This window comes from Heptranchias perlo, chromosome 29 (assembly GCF_035084215.1).
Source record: "Heptranchias perlo isolate sHepPer1 chromosome 29, sHepPer1.hap1, whole genome shotgun sequence".
Lineage (NCBI taxonomy): Eukaryota > Metazoa > Chordata > Chondrichthyes > Hexanchiformes > Hexanchidae > Heptranchias > Heptranchias perlo.
The window spans coordinates 5,036,626-5,052,373 of NC_090353.1; the positions used below are offsets into that span (position 1 = coordinate 5,036,626).

Here is a 15,748-nt window from a genome sequence, read left to right on the forward strand (position 1 = left end):
TATCCACTTTGGTAGGAAGTATAGAAAAGCAGAATATTTTTTTAATAGGTGGGAGACTAAGAAAGGCTGGTAAACAGAGGGATTTGGGTATTCTTGTACATGAATCACAGAAAGTTAACATACAGCAAGCAATTAGGAAGGCAAATGGTGTGTTAGCCTTTATTGCAAGGGGGTTGGAGTATAAGAGTAAGGAGGTCTTGCTGCAATTATATAGGGCTCTGGTGAGACTATACCTGGAGTACTGTGTACAGTTTTGGTCTCCTTACCTAAGGATATACTTGCCTTAGAGGCAGTGCAACGAAGGTTCACTAGATTGATTCCTGGGATGAGAGGGTTGTCCTATAAGGAGAGATTGAGTAATATGGGCGTATATTCTCTGGAGTTTAGAAGAATGAGAGGTGATCTCATTGAAACATATAAAATTCTTAGAGGGGCTTGACAGGATAGATGCTGAGAGGCTGTTTCCTCTGGCTGGAGAATGTAGAACTTGGGGCATAGTCTCGATAAGGAGTCGGCCATTTAGGACCGAGATGAGAAATTTCTTCACTCAGTTGTGAATCTTTCGAATTCATTACCCAGAGGGCTGTGAATGCTCTGTTATTGAGTATATCCAAGACTGAGATCACTAGATTTTTGGACATTAAGGGAATCAAGGGATATGGGGATAGAGCGGGAAAGTGGAATTGAGGTAGAGAGCAGACTTGAGGCGCCGTATGGCCTACTCCTGCTCCTATTTCTTATGTTCTTGACCTCCTCAGCCACTGCCTCAGGCTTAATAAGACTGTTCACCACCTTGAAGTCCTGTTTGACTCCCAAGCTGAATTTCCAGACCCATATTTTCTCTATCATAAAATAGCCCGTATTCTATCCTGCACCAAGTCCTGTTCACCCATTTAAGTGTCCTCGTTGAATTGCCTTGCCTCCCGGTCAAACAGTGTCTCAGATTTAAAAATTTTTGTCATTAAATCCCTTCATGTCCTTGCCCCTCCCTACTTTCATAACCGCCCCTCCCTGCCCAAAGTCTCCAGTCCTCTTACCCCAGCCTTTTTTTGCACCTTCCCCCTTGAGCCCCATTAATGGCAACCACACTTTCTGCTGCCTATGTTCCACTCTCTGGAATTTCCTCCCCAAACACTTACCCCTCTATGTTTACTTCCATTCCTTTATGACCCTCTTTAAAGACCACATATTTGGCCAAGCATCTCTTCTAAATTTCTCTCTGGCTTGGTGACCGTTTTTCCCAGTGCCTCTGTAAATCACATTGGGACGTTTTCGACATTAGCAGTGCTATACAAAAGCAAGTTGTTGCTTTTGTTGTACACATCACCAAATCTGAGTTTGAAACAAGTACACTGCGTGGAACTACAGAAACCTGAAATCAGCAATGAAATGGTTTCTTCGGCAAAGTTGCAAAATGTAAATGAGCTTTTGACTTTTGTGAGTGGAGTCGTGGTGATGTTTTGTACAAATCAGAGAATTAGCAAATAAAATAGGTTGAAAACCTATGAAACAGTGCTTTGTGAGAGGCTTAGGGCAGACTATTGAACCTACGCAATTGATGTGCATGTTAACACAACCTTCACATTGAAGAAATGACGAGAATCTGAAGACTTCGGACTGGCAAGTTATCATGGTATACAAGTAGCACCTCAGCATCCTCTATAGTAAAGACTTGTAGTGTTTCATAGTCCAAAATATCAGCCACAACGTAGAGGTGTAGCATATACTTAGATGTGATATATAATCTGGATTTTATAGTAATTATTTGTGAACATTTACAGTTGCAGTTTAAAAGTGTACCAAATAGTAATGTTGAACCTCAGTTCATGCACTCTGTTTGAACCTATAGGAATTGGATGAACCTTTCTGGTCTCATCAGTTGAAATGCTGCTGTTGACATCAGGAGCCATTATTCTGTAGCTGAGTGGCTAAACTAGCAAAGAAATGAAAAGCAGTTTTTTTTCCCCCCGATAACCTTTTAAACTCCCTCAGTTTTCCAGTCTCTCTGGATTTAAGAGGACAGAGAAATACTAGCTCCACATGTATACTTGCTATATCTGTTGTAATTAAACTTTGTACTATTCTATTCCATTAATCTCATAGAAAAGGAGAATGTGGCTGAGAGTTTGGGGAAAGCTTATTGTTCTGTTCCTACACACAGCTATTGCTATTAACACAATATATGGTCGGTACAGATATCTACCAAAAAGAAGTGGAAGGTAACACCTCAGTCAGTGTGCAAGTGGAGGGCGTCCTTGCGTTGGGCGTGGACAATGACATACATTGGGCTACAACCAAGATGGAAATAGACTGTAAGAAACCTGTCGAGGAAAAGGTGGGCGCCAAGAAGATAGATACCAAAACACTTGTGACAGAAAATGCTAGCAAGATGGGAAGTAGCCAGCAAGGGCATGAAGTGGAAGAGGCAAGCATTGAAAATGTAGAGCAAGAACTGCAGCTGAGAACTGTGGAAAGCAAAGATGAAATCATGAAAACAGAAGATGAAGATTCTGACGAAGCAACTAAGAAAGATCCCTTGATTGTAGAGGGCAGTGATCAGAATAAGAGGTTTGTTGTTTCTCAGTTCTAGACCAGAATTCAATTCATACTAAGATGACTCCAATAAACTTGTCCCCTGAATTGGCCTGCATAATGCCTGTAATTTTTGACCTTTTCTGTAAATGTTTAAAAACTCGTAGCTTTCCCCATACTGCCAAAGGCAGCTTCCTTTTACACTTCCTGCTCGCCTGCAACCAGCACAAGTAGTTCACAAAGTGAAATATTTTGCTTCTGTGTGCACTCTTTACTGATGGTATCAAAACAAATTGAGGTGATTTTTGTACAGTTCCGTTCGTAGCTGGGATATGAAATGTCATTCAAAATATTTAAGTATTTCATTCACACTGATGTATAACTGAGGAGCTGTATACTTTGCTGGATATTGGAGAATTTGCTCTAAAGACTGGATGGAAGTGTTGACATTTATGTGAGTTTCTAATAGCTTCAATCCAATTTTGTATCTTCAGCTCTGTTGAGGATGAAAAAGATACTAATAATGAAGCAAATCCGGAGAAAGGTAGGTCATAGAAATCACAGTAAAAAGATAATAAGAGCCTTGTTGTACCAATTGCTTAAAAAAGCATTTGTAGAATGTGTGTTGGGTGTGTATATAAAAGAAATTCAAAATACCAAAATCAGATCTAATACTCTTCTGACTGTACCAACTTTATTAACTACTCCAATTCAGCAAGCTTTCCTAAGAGTATTACTAGCACCTGCCTATAGGAGAAAATAGGATTTTTAAATTGTGCCTTGGAGTTTATTGGTATTTGTGGATGTGTATAACAGTTCATTATTTTAAGTGTTCATCTTTTTCAAAAGAGGAGCTGGTATGTTTGGAAGAGATGTGTACATCAGAATTGTAACCTGTAGGCTCTTTTGATCCTTGGTATTGGTCTTGAAACCTGGCAAGAGGATCAGATGTCAATGACGGTGGTCCTTCGATTCTTCAGACTTAAATGCAGGAGTTTCTCTTTTATGGTTGGTGTTGTTTCAAGTAGAAAAAAAGTTGGGAAGGCAGGTATCCTGCATTGAAGTATGCTTACCGTTAGCTCACATGGATTGACATTGACATATGCAGTGACATATTCTGCATCTCAACTACTGGTGATGGTTGAGAAAGGCGATACGTGTTGGTACGGCAGTAGTGAGTGGATGGGTAAAGGGAATGATTTTAAAATATTTTTCCCCCTTGTATTCTCCAATTTTTGGAATGCCTTTTTATTGACTGTCTGCATGGAATTGCTATTATCTAGGGTAAGACTGATGAGTTTATCTTAGATTCTCTAAGTTCGTTGGCTCATAGCAATTTGACACCCCCTAGTGTTTTTGTTTTGAGGGGGTGGTGGGGAAGAGGGAGAGGAGTTGAGTGTCAAAGACAGAATCTATTTGGTTAGAACTAAGCAACAACAGAGGAGTTATTATGCTACTGGGTGTATATTATCGGCCATCAAATAGTGGAAAGGAGATAGAGGAGCAATTTGCATGCAAATTACAGAAAGATGCAAGAATTATAGAGTAGTGATAATGGGGATACTTCAACTATCCCAATATAGACTGGGACAGTAACAGTGTAAAGGGCAAAGAGGGGGAGGAATTCCTGAAATGTGTACAAGAGAACTTTCTTGATCAGTATGTTTCCAGCCCAATGAGGAAGGAAGCAGTGCTGGATTTAGTTCTGGGGAATGAAGTGGAGCATGCTTCAGTGGGGGAGCATTTGAGGAACAGCGATCATAATCATCAGGATTAGAATAGTTATGGAAAAGGACAAGGAACAATCGAGCGTAAAAATACTTAATTGGCGGAGGGCTAATAGTTAAAAGGGGATCTTGCCCAGGTGGATTGAAATTAAAAATTGATAGGCAAAACAGTAATTGAACAATGGGAGGCCTTCAAGGGGGCAATGGTTTGTCTACAGAGTAGACACGTTCCTACAAGGGGGAAAGGAAGTCCATCCAAAGTTAGAGCTCCCTAGTGACTAAAGAAAGAGATTAAAATGAAACAGAAAAAGGAGGCTTATGACAAATGTAAAGTTCATTATACAGTAGGGAACCAAGCTGAATACAGAAAGTACAGAGGAAATCTGAATAAGGGACTAAGGAGGGGCAAAGAGAGAGTATGAGATTAGATTAGTGGTTAAAATAAAAGGGAACCCAAAAGTTTTTTATAAACATATAAATGGTAAACGGGTAGTCAAAGAAAGGGTGGGACCGATTAGGAACAAAAAAGGAGATCCTCTAGTGGAGGCAGAGAGCATGGCAGAGGTAGTGAATGAATACTTCGCATCGGCCTTCACTAGAGAAGAGGATGCTGCCAATGTAGCAGTAAAGGAGGAGGAGATAGTAGCAATATTGGATAGGATAAAAATAGACAAAGAGGAGGCACTTAATAGATTGGCAGTGCTCAAAGTAGAAAAGTCACCTGGTCCAGATGGGATGTGTCCTAGGTTACTGAGGGAAGTAAAGATGGAAATTGCAGCGGCTCTGGCCACAATCTTCTAATCCTCCTTAGATATGGAGGCAGCGCTAGAGGACTGGAGGATTGCAGCTGTTACACCCCTGTTCAAAAAAGGGGAATGGAACAAACTCAGCAATTACAGGCCAATCAGCCTAACAGTGGTGGAGAAACCTTTAGAGACAATAATCTGGGACAAAATTAATTGGCACTTGGAAAAGTATGGGCTAATAAATGAAAGTCAGCACAGATTTATTAAAGGAAAATAGTGTTTGACTAACTTGATTAACGGAGAGGGTTGATGAGGGTAGTGTTGTTGATGTTGTGTATATGAACTTTCAAAAGGCACTTGATAAAGTGCCACATAATGGACTTAGCAAAATTAAAGCCCATGGGATTAAAGGGACAGTGGCAGTGTGGATACAAAATTGGCTAAGGGACAGAAAGCAGAGGGTAGTGGTGAATGATTGTTTTTCAGATTGGAGGGAAGTATTCAGTGGTGTTCCCCAGGAGTCGGTATTAGGACCACTGCTCTTTTTGATATTAATGACCTGGATTTGGGTATACAGGGTATAATTTCAAAGTTTGCAGATGACACGAAACTCAGAATTGTAGTAAACAATGTGGAGAATAGTAACAGACTTCAGGAGGACATACAGACTGGTGAAATGGGCAGACACATGGCAGATGAAATTTAACGCAGAGAAGTGTGAAGTGATACATTTTGGTAGGAAGAATGAGGAGAGGCAATATAAACTAAATGGTGCAATTTTAAAGGGAATGCAGGAACAGGGAGACCCGTATGTACATAAATCTTTGAAGATGGCAGAACTAGTTGAGAAAGCTATTTTTAAAAAAAAATCATATGATCCTGGGCTTTATTAATAGAGGCATAGAATACAAAAGCAAGTTGTTATTATCTGGAATGGTGGAAGCAAATTCAATAGTAACTTTCAAAAGGGAATTGGATAAATATTTGAAGGAAAACAATTTACAAGGCTATGGGGAAAGACCAGGGGAATGAGACTAATTGGATCCCTCTTTCAAAGAGGCGACATAGGCACAATGGGCCAAATGACGACCTCCTGTGCTGTACCAGGCGACCCCATTGTGGAACTGGAGTAATTTTTGGAACACCGTATTGGCTGATTTTGAATTTGCCAAGGTTGTTAGTCCTGCTAGAGACTGGTATGTTGTCATAATTAACAAGGTACTTGAGTTAGATTTTAACTCTTAAGATCATCAGGCATATTTCTTAGATCTAAACGTGTATGAACTTAGTTATATGCAAATAATGCTACTGACTTCCATAATTCATATGTACTGCTAGATATAATTCTTGTACTGTTCTAGCATACACCTAAGTGGCCGCTGAGAGTTGTATTGATATACCTCTAGGAGTAGATTTCATGCCCGCAATATCGGTCTGGAGTAATTTATGGCATGGAAATGGCAGCATTGGTGGAGATCTGAAAGCAGGTTTTCTGCCCTGTTGGTATTTAATTGTGTGTGGTGCATAGATGGCTGAAATTGGTAGTGGCGCTGGTTCTTGCCGTACTGACCATGTTGACCAGTCTGCTAGGTGGTGACCTAAAGTGTCTCTATTAAGAGCAAATACTGCAATTTTCTTACAAAAACTACTCCAGATATTTTGACTACGTTATATTTAAAATTCCTTTGAACAGCCCAGGTCAGTTCCAATAAAATGTAAGAGATAGTATACAAATTAATGACTTTACCACTGAAGTGTAGTTCACTTCAATTCAAGGTCCACAGTGCTTTATTTGCAGCTTTTCAGGGTTGATGTGAGCCAAATACACAATGTTTTCATGCTGCTTATTAATGAGAATACCCTGTGATATAGGGCGATCTGGAAACATTAACACAGGCAAGAACCTTCTGGTGCACGGCCTGTCTGCTGATACCAGAGCTAATGATTTGAAGAACCTCTTCCGTAAATATGGCAAGGTGAGAATTGTGAGAACGTCCGGAAATTTCCTAGTTGTTACTGTCGATGATATACCCGAGGGTAAGCAACGGAATGATGTATAATGTGTGTCAAAGTGCATGCAGAAATAGTTTGCATTTTAAATCTTAATATGATGGAATTACATCTGCATTGCTGTAGAGTTTTGGTTGGATATATCCCATGGTCCTCCCATTACGTGCTGTATGCTAAAAACCAAATTACTGCTCTGCATCACTGTCAGACCGAAATTCTTTGTGGACCTTCTTCACTGGTGACACTTTGCATTCAGGAGGGTAGATGATGCAGTGGATGCTGCCTATCTGAACACCTGCCCTGACTGAACAGATTTCAATATTCAGTAGAAGTCAATGTGTTCATTTTCAAAGCAGAACTCTACATTCATCAGTATGCTGTAACAGCATGATGTGAAATTTATATCCACAGGAACACAGTAAGTGTATTATGCTACATTACCTTGTGTGTTGTGTTACTTCACTCAATATAAAGCAGCACTTCTGTATTTACGGGAATACATTAACTGTCTTGCCCTATGCAGTATACGGCAATGCTGCTTTATGTACTGGAACACAGTTAATACCAGTGTACAAATTGTTCAGACCAAGTTGGGACATTAAATTATTAAAAGTTTTAATGACTTAATTATGGTGTCCAGAACTTTATCAAAAAACATTTACTTTTTGTACTATTTGGGATTTTTATATCGTCTTTTATGTAAATCATGTTTGCTCTATCCTCTCGAGGTGGAATATGCAATTGTACCTTTCTTTAAAAAGAAAATTTATTCAGAACTCTAAGTGAATGCTTTTTATGCAGGGCATCACTGAAAAGAATAGGAAGAACCATGGCAGGTTGAAAAGAATCAGAGACTGGATGTAAATCAAGGAGAAGTAGTTAGGTTTCACCAAGCTTGGGTTTAAAGGACTGTAGATTATAGCAGAGGGGAAAGAAGCAGCAAAGTATGAAGTTCCTTTGTTCTCAGGTCCTGGAAAAGAATGAGTTAGAGTAAGAGATGATGCAGTGAGTCTTAATTTCAATAAAATGAGGATGCAGAGAGGAGCAATAATGTTAAGATGGCGTATTTGGAGCTTAGGATGGACAAGAAAGGAAAGTTCAGAGGAGCAATAATCAAAGGAGTATTGATAAGTACATAAGATTGCAAGAGAGAGCTTAGAGACTAGAGGTGAGAGAAGCATCCTCATATTAGATGAACATTTTCTTTATCTTCTGTCCAGAGTGTGAGAAAGGTGCCGGAAGATGCTACTGCATATGGGAACAATATCCAAGTTTTGGACCAGACTTGGCTTTTGAGAATTCAGGGAAAAAGATAAGTGTTTGACATGAGAGAAGAAACCATGCTTCTTTGAGGCAAATTTATCAATGAAGGAGGAATGGGAGTTCCATTTGGAAGCGGAGACGATGGTGAGTCGAAGAACGTCAATAGTAGGAGGAGGTGGTAACTTGCCAAGGCGCTTGGAAGAAATTGACAGTGAAGAAAGAAACAAGGATTTTGTTACTCCATCAAAGGATATGGAAGAGATCAAGCTTAATCATTGTTTCAAGAGGAATGAAGATTATGTGGGGAATTGTCAGCAAAAGAGTGGATTGGGTTGTATGATGAGTGGAGGAGGTTATTGGTGTGCAAGAGGAGCAAATTTCAAGAGAACAGAGTACACAGTGGATGACACAACCATTATCAATAGAACTGATGAATTTGAAATGAAGGTAAACAGCAATGAATATAGTTTTGATGGAAGACCTACAGTGGTAACTTGTTTAAAAGTGTATGGTGCCCAACTCTTAAGCGTTGAAGATGGCGACTGCGTTAATATTATATTGTAGTTGTGGTTCTTTGGATTTATTGCATGCTGTCTGAAGCGTGTTGGGTTGCACTTTCAACAGAGAAAATTCACTAATCCAATTGGTATCACTTCATTTAAAACCTGCTCAAAATGTACTTAATTATATTTTGTTGCTACATACTTGAGTTTTGTCCATTGCCTGTATAATATCGCTGATGGCTTCAGTTGTCGTTATCTTACCTACTTGAAATTAGCATAATTCAATTAATTGGAGTTATTAGGCTGTGGTTGCATCCTTACACTTACTGAGTTAATCCTTGATGTTCTGAGAATAAGCTGTTGTATTTAGAAAGGTTCTGCTGTGACCCAGATGTTCCCTTCCTTTTGTTGTACAAGGGATTGGCGGGACCTGACAGTGCAATAGAATGTACATAGCTGAGAATATTGGGGTATATAAGGTGAGGAAGACATTTTTTAGGTTTCAAAACATGTACTGACAGTAGAATGAGCTGCTTGTCATGTAGCGATGCCTAGCCCTGAACTGGATGCAGGAGAAGTGACTTGAGTTTCTTGGTAACTTTGAAAGCCATATCAGGCATTCAGTAAACTTGACAGGTGTATTTCTTTTATCTGCTTGTTTTTTTTTAAAAAAGAGAAATGTAGCACTGGATGGAAAAAGTGGATAAATGTTCCATCTCTCGACACTGAACTGCTTCATCTTGAGAGCAAAACATGCACGTGTGTCTCTGGTTTCTGGATAGGTTTTGGACAACAAAAAAAACTCTGGAAAAAGACAGTTTTGGGGGAGAAAATGTGATCTCAGAGCACTGGCACTGCAGTAGCTATAGTTATGCCAAGTTATTGACTATTATATGAGGTGAGTGGGAAATGGTACCTGTTTACAGTTAGACCCAAAACTAGTGTTTGAATAATTTAACAGGAGAAACTCTGACAATTTCTGTGCAAATACACAGGAGGCTTTGTCATGGACTTTTTATTCTCTGACTGGGCAATGCTGGCAAGGGAACAGTTATTGTCCATCCCTGAGGAGGTGGTGGGTCCTCTTGATGGTGATTAGTTTTGTAGAGTGTCCACTTTAAAGGGCATTTGGTCACGTGTAGGTCAGATCGGGTAGGGAAGAAAAGTTCCCTTCCCTGAAGGACAGCGATGGACCAGTTTGGTTTTATGGCAAACCAGCAGCTTTCCTGGTTACAGCCCACAAATGAACCGATTTATTGAATTCATTTTCATAACACGCCATGGCGGGAGTTCAACGCTCAACCTCTGGGTTGCTAGTCCAATACCATCATCATTGCACTATTAATTGATCCTTTCTCTTTAGGTGATTTGTGCAAAAGTGGTAACTGACGCTCGCAATCCTGGTGAACATTACTATGGATTTATAACAATGTCGACAGTCAAGGAGGCAACAGAATGCATCAGTACTCTGAATCAAACGGAACTAAGTGGACAAACCATCACTGTCGAACTGGTGAGTACAAAGAAAATATCAGTGGGTATGGCTAAGCAAGATGGTACCTATATATAATTTTGTTTTTCCAGAAGACTTTAAGAATTCAGTGCTCCTTCTGGCTTTCTGATTGGTCCATGCGAAGCATGTGATATTGTCATGTAGTTAGCAAGGGCCAACCACATCAGGATCTGGATAAAACACAAAAGGCAGCCTTTACGACTCCACAGCTGAATTAACAGCTAGAGATCCGAGTAGTTTGAAAGCTGGAACAAAGTTTTAACAGTAAACATAAAATTTCAATTTCCAACGATCATAGAGTAGTCTGAGAACCTTTGGGCTGAAGAAGTACAAGACTAGATTTATAGGCAAGCCCATATAATTGTTCTCATTAATGGGACTAGCCGAGAGTTGCTGGTGTCAATTGCTGAGGCATGTTCAATTACAATAAAAGTTATTTTTAAAATAATTGTCTATGAACAATGCCCCAAGCTGTCAAACCATTTTTAATTAAACGTGAGAAGAATCCCCGATTACAAGATTGTGGAGTGATCGTCTTGGAAACCAAAGATGGGGGCCTGTGTGCATTATAGCTGTTGCAAGTTGGTGTTAAGTTTAATTAACTGTACTTAGGTGTACTTTTCTCCAATGTACCAACGTTATTGACGTGTTGAATGTATAACATGAGCAACAGAATTTATTGCTAAATTCAATTAAGTGTGATGAGTACAATTGCATGAAACATGCAAACAATGGCGGACAAAAAACCTTATGGTCCATCCAGCCTGTCCCACACACTAATGATATCTTGTGTATCACAATATATACAGTCTCCATCCCACCCATGTGATCTCCTGGGAGGGCCGAAAAACCAGATAAAAACCCAAGCTAATTTGGGGTGGGGGGTGGGGGAAGAAATCTGGGAAATTCCTCTCCGACCCCCCAGCTAGGCGATCGAAACTAGTCTAGGAGATCAGTGTGGCGCTGATAATTCCTTGCAGTACCTACCTTTTGTAAGAGGCGATCTCTGCCACAGCCAGAAACAGGCCCAGCTCTCGCTTGAAGGAATTCGGTGAATCAGCGTCCACCGCATGAGCCGGCAGGTCTGCTATTCTCTGGAAAAATAGTGTTTTTTTAAAATTGTAATAATGTACATATCCCCAAAGGAATTGACTCTTGTTTATCTATCTGATTCCTGAAAAGGTTGCTGTAGCACTGTCATTTGACGTTAGAATGAATATTTCAGCTTTAAAACGGAGCAAGATTATTTTTTCTTTTTACTGAAGTTGTTATTTATGGAGTTTAATCCTGTTAATTTACAATTGCTTAAATCAAATTTCTGGATAATTAAAATGTTTGGGAACAAGGCAACTTTGAGTTATCAGGAGTAGACTATTAATATAACTTCAGAAAAACTTTAGTTGTGCGTTATATTTTTCTAAATCAACTTCACAATCAGGAATGTTACATGCCCATTTTGGAAGTCTCCAGGTTTTAAAATGGCTAAATGTGTTTGCGTTTTATGCATAGAACATAATGCGATTGAATGAACTATTAATGGTTTGGAGAAATAAAGGATTTGTTTACATTGCCCATTAGTCAGTTTACTGATCCATCAGTGTTCAATTTTTTTTTGCCTGAACTCAAAAATGCTTAAACTCAAAGACCACCCAGGCATCTTGCACAAATACAACAAGATGACCTTGTACCCTCACCTCTCTTTCTCCAACCCCCCCACTTTCCCAAATCCTAGAGAAAGACGAGATCCCCTCTATAGCTATCAGAGGGTTGGAGTCCCTTTGTGCGCCTCAAAGTCTCTGGCAGAAGAGAGGAATAATAGACAGTGATAGACACACTGGGGCGGGGGGGGGGGGGCGTGCAACAGTCATACAAAGGGAGAGACCTAGAATAGCAGGAATACAAGAGGAAAGAGAGGCATACAAAAAGGAAAAGTATGCATGAGAGGTGTTGAGAGATGGTGGGAGGCAAAGGGAAAGAGATTTGTACAAAGATGAGAGAAAGAGTGGAAAACAAAATCAGAGAGGGGATGAAGAGAATTGGAGAGTGGGAAGTGAGGAAGGCAGTTAGAGGAAGAAAGACAGCATTTTTATTTTGACTGAGTGTCACAAAAGATTGAATTCTTCCAAATATGGGCATCTGTTCACCATCCTTTTCCAGCCTCTTCTACACTAGTGTTTTTGCCATTTCCTCCCCAAATGTGGCTACTTGGCACCATTTGTGAACTTGAAAATATGTTTGGGTTTAGGCCAACAATTCTCAACAAGGTGTTTTACTGGTTGTGGTCACGTGAGAAAATACACATCAGTTTAGGTGCTACCCACAGAGACTGAGTGAGCGCGTCACTTGGGGGTTTAAGGCACCTCCATGAGCAGACAGGTGCTGAGCGGCATTGACAGAAGCCTTGGAGCAGGTTCCCCATCTACCATCTCAGCTGGTTTGATGTTCATAAAAGGGAAAAAAATGAGTTGGTGTGTTTCAACTAGATTGTTAATTTCTCGTGATAATGGACATAACTGGAAATGTGCATGGTTGGACAAGTATACGTTTGTGTCTTAAGGCGAAAGGTACTATTAAAAAGCGTACAGAGGAGAAGGGAGGAAGTGCAAAGGACTCCACATCACATTCCAGCCGAAAAACTGGGAATGACAGCTGGAGTTCTAGAGACAAGTAAGTGGCAAAGCTGAGTGTTATAATAAATCACTAATTATCTCTCACTCTTTTCATCCTCCAAGCACATTAGGATAGTCCCATTGTTCAACATGTGAACAAGATATTTGCTTGATATAGCAGTGCACGGATGATGTGATTGTTTTTCAGACCCATGCTGCATAAATTCAGCATAATCCTGATTTCTGTGACACTTTCTCTCCCTGGAGCAATGTTGAGCTGTTGCTCTCTAACTTGAAAGTTTTCTTCAATATCCCTGCATTGTGATCTGTTGCCGATTCATGTTGTATTCATATTTTATTAGTTGCCTGCTTGACTTAGCCACAGAAAGATAATGACGACAGATCTCAACATTGAAATTACTATTGATTTTGCGGTCCAAAAAAGTGTTCCAAGCAAAAGATCCTGCAGTATTTATCCACACTAAGTTTCAAGTTCTATACATCCCAGGCTTATCCAGCAACTGGCATTGACCAACAGTGTCTTTGCCTTCTTTCCACTTACAGCTTTGAAGACTGAGAAAGACTTCGATGAGTTTTGACAGGGGCGGAGGTGGACGATGTTGCAAATTTGCAAGTAAGAGGCTTTGGTGCAGTTCCCAGTGGACAACAGTCAGCAACACACTGCTGTGCACTTGACGATCCGGATTCTTTCCCCTCAGTCTGGTTCAGTAAAAACTGAAGTCGAATACATTTTAAAGTTCAGCACACCTTTAATAGCAGGGTTCTTAGTCTGCAGCATTGATTTGGACTCCTGATAGAGTCCCTCTATGCTGGCAGAGCAAGAACAAAAACATACAGAAATCCACACGTTTTTATACAGATGAATAGGGTTGGAACATACTTAACGAGGGTCAACACCAATCATAAGCCGGGCACAGGTTGCCATGCGAGGTTACATTATTTCCGGCCAATCATAAATCGTCCATGTGCTGATCATGTTGCTGTTAGACATCAAAGGGGATACTTCCTCACCTTCCAACTTGGAATGTTCTTCCCTGTCCCTTCTGTTCCTTATCTCCCAACCTGGAATGTCTTTCAACTTTGGCTAAGTTCGTTACCTATATTGATCTGCCATAAACATGGAGACATTCAGACCAGTCCTTGAATCACATCAAAGACTCTACATTGCTAAGACCATGCAAACCTGCTGACTACGCAAACATATGGCCCAGCAGGAGGCCAGGCCACCTGTACCAATCTCAGTTACTAACTAATTAACCCTTTCTAACCATTTTGCATTCTGCTTCTTTGCCACGTAGGCATCTTAATATTTTACCGAAAACTGACCACATAGGGATTCTCACACTTGGGCAGAAAGCTGAACCTGACCAGTATTGAGGTTTTTTTGCTGTGATACCTACAGACTCGTATACAGGACTAGAAAGGATGCTGATCTATATTGCATCCATGGAGCTGACAGAGCAGGAACGGTCATGAGCTGAATTTCTCCCTGCTGATTCTGGAAACCTGAAATGATTCACTTTTTTCTCCTTAGCTGAATTTGGTGCAGGGGCTCTATGTTAAAATTACTGCCTGTGAAAATGAAATGCTCCTCAAAAATTTCAAGTGACCTGATACACTACTCAGTCTAATCTTTCATTTTAAATGCTATCTGGAATGGGAAGGATAAATAAAGGCACTTAGGAAGAGTTGGCATGGATTTTATATTTAGCAAAACATATTTTGTTACTTCTGCTGTTCCATTGGAAAGTTGTTGTGCAACAATAAGCCATTTGTTTTCAAAATGTGAACTATCTACGGAAACTTCTCTTACCAATTGAATTTCTTTTGGAGATGAAGAATACCCTGTAGGTCTTATTCCATAATCCAGGTTTTTATGCTCTAAGAATGTTGTCATCAGTGGTGGGTCAGTCAGTGCCTGGTGATACAAACATGACAAAGACCTGCCAAAGTTGTCTGTGCTTCATTGCAAGGGTGATCTTAGGTGCAGTGGTAGGATTCTGAGCAATGCATTCTGCACAGGAGTGAGTCCAGGTTGTTGGGTGAGCAGGCCCCCTCCGTGCTGGATCTATAGGTACACAGGATTGGGAAATTCACTGGAGCACCATAAACACCCACAGCACACTTCAATGTTTTAATACTCCGTCTATCTTAAAAAAAATCATCCTTACTTTGGGAGAGAAGGTTGCTGCCTTTCTGCACTTATCCCTAACAGAATGAAGGAGATGAGCAATTTAAAATGTGTGTAGCACATTGGCCCATCAGCACTGTACCACTGAGCATCAACAAAATAAATTGATATCAATCAGCTCAGTGTTTCATGCAAAATAATTTTCCATATTCTATTTTCACATACTACATTAAGTCTGCAGCAGTGTATCCATAAAACCACAGCTGCTGTATCTTAATTGAACTTATTTTAACTCTACTTCAGGTCATCTTCCAATGGGAAAAGTCAAGAAGACTCCAAGAAACAGGACCACGATAGAAGTAAAAGGAGAGGAAAGGATGACCACAGACACAGACCATCTCGTTCAAGTAAGAAAAGTGTGTATGAGAAGGGGGTGTACAGTTGACTGGATTATTACATTCCCTCTTCTATATAACATCAACTTCTATATACACTACTGCATATTATAACATGGACTGGACTGTGTTTCAGGGATACCACATATTTTGCGATTCAGATAATGCTGAGAAACCATGTGAGCTTATCCTGATATGTACGTTGCTAATAACGTGAGCCTACACTACGTAATAAACTGCGACCTGTGATTTATCCTATATGCATAGTTTAGCACCAGTGACAAAAGCTTCTTTATTG

The 15,748-nt window shown here is 40.1% G+C and overlaps 1 protein-coding gene across 3 annotated transcripts in view; it reads left to right on the forward strand.

Annotated features, from left to right (window-relative positions):
* The window catches only part of LOC137299341 (scaffold attachment factor B1-like), a 75,013-nt gene that overhangs the window by 29,466 nt on the left and 29,799 nt on the right, over positions 1 to 15,748 (forward strand). For all 3 annotated transcript variants that reach the window (XR_010957885.1, XM_067968014.1, XM_067968015.1), the window contains exons 6-11: positions 2,196 to 2,568; positions 3,027 to 3,076; positions 6,878 to 6,981; positions 10,145 to 10,294; positions 12,852 to 12,961; positions 15,359 to 15,462. Coding sequence is in view for 2 of the 3 variants with exons in the window: in XM_067968014.1 (XP_067824115.1) it covers positions 2,196 to 2,568; positions 3,027 to 3,076; positions 6,878 to 6,981; positions 10,145 to 10,294; positions 12,852 to 12,961; positions 15,359 to 15,462 (891 nt within the window). In the remaining variant the exon portion in view is untranslated. The remainder of the gene's footprint in view (positions 1 to 2,195; positions 2,569 to 3,026; positions 3,077 to 6,877; positions 6,982 to 10,144; positions 10,295 to 12,851; positions 12,962 to 15,358; positions 15,463 to 15,748) is intronic.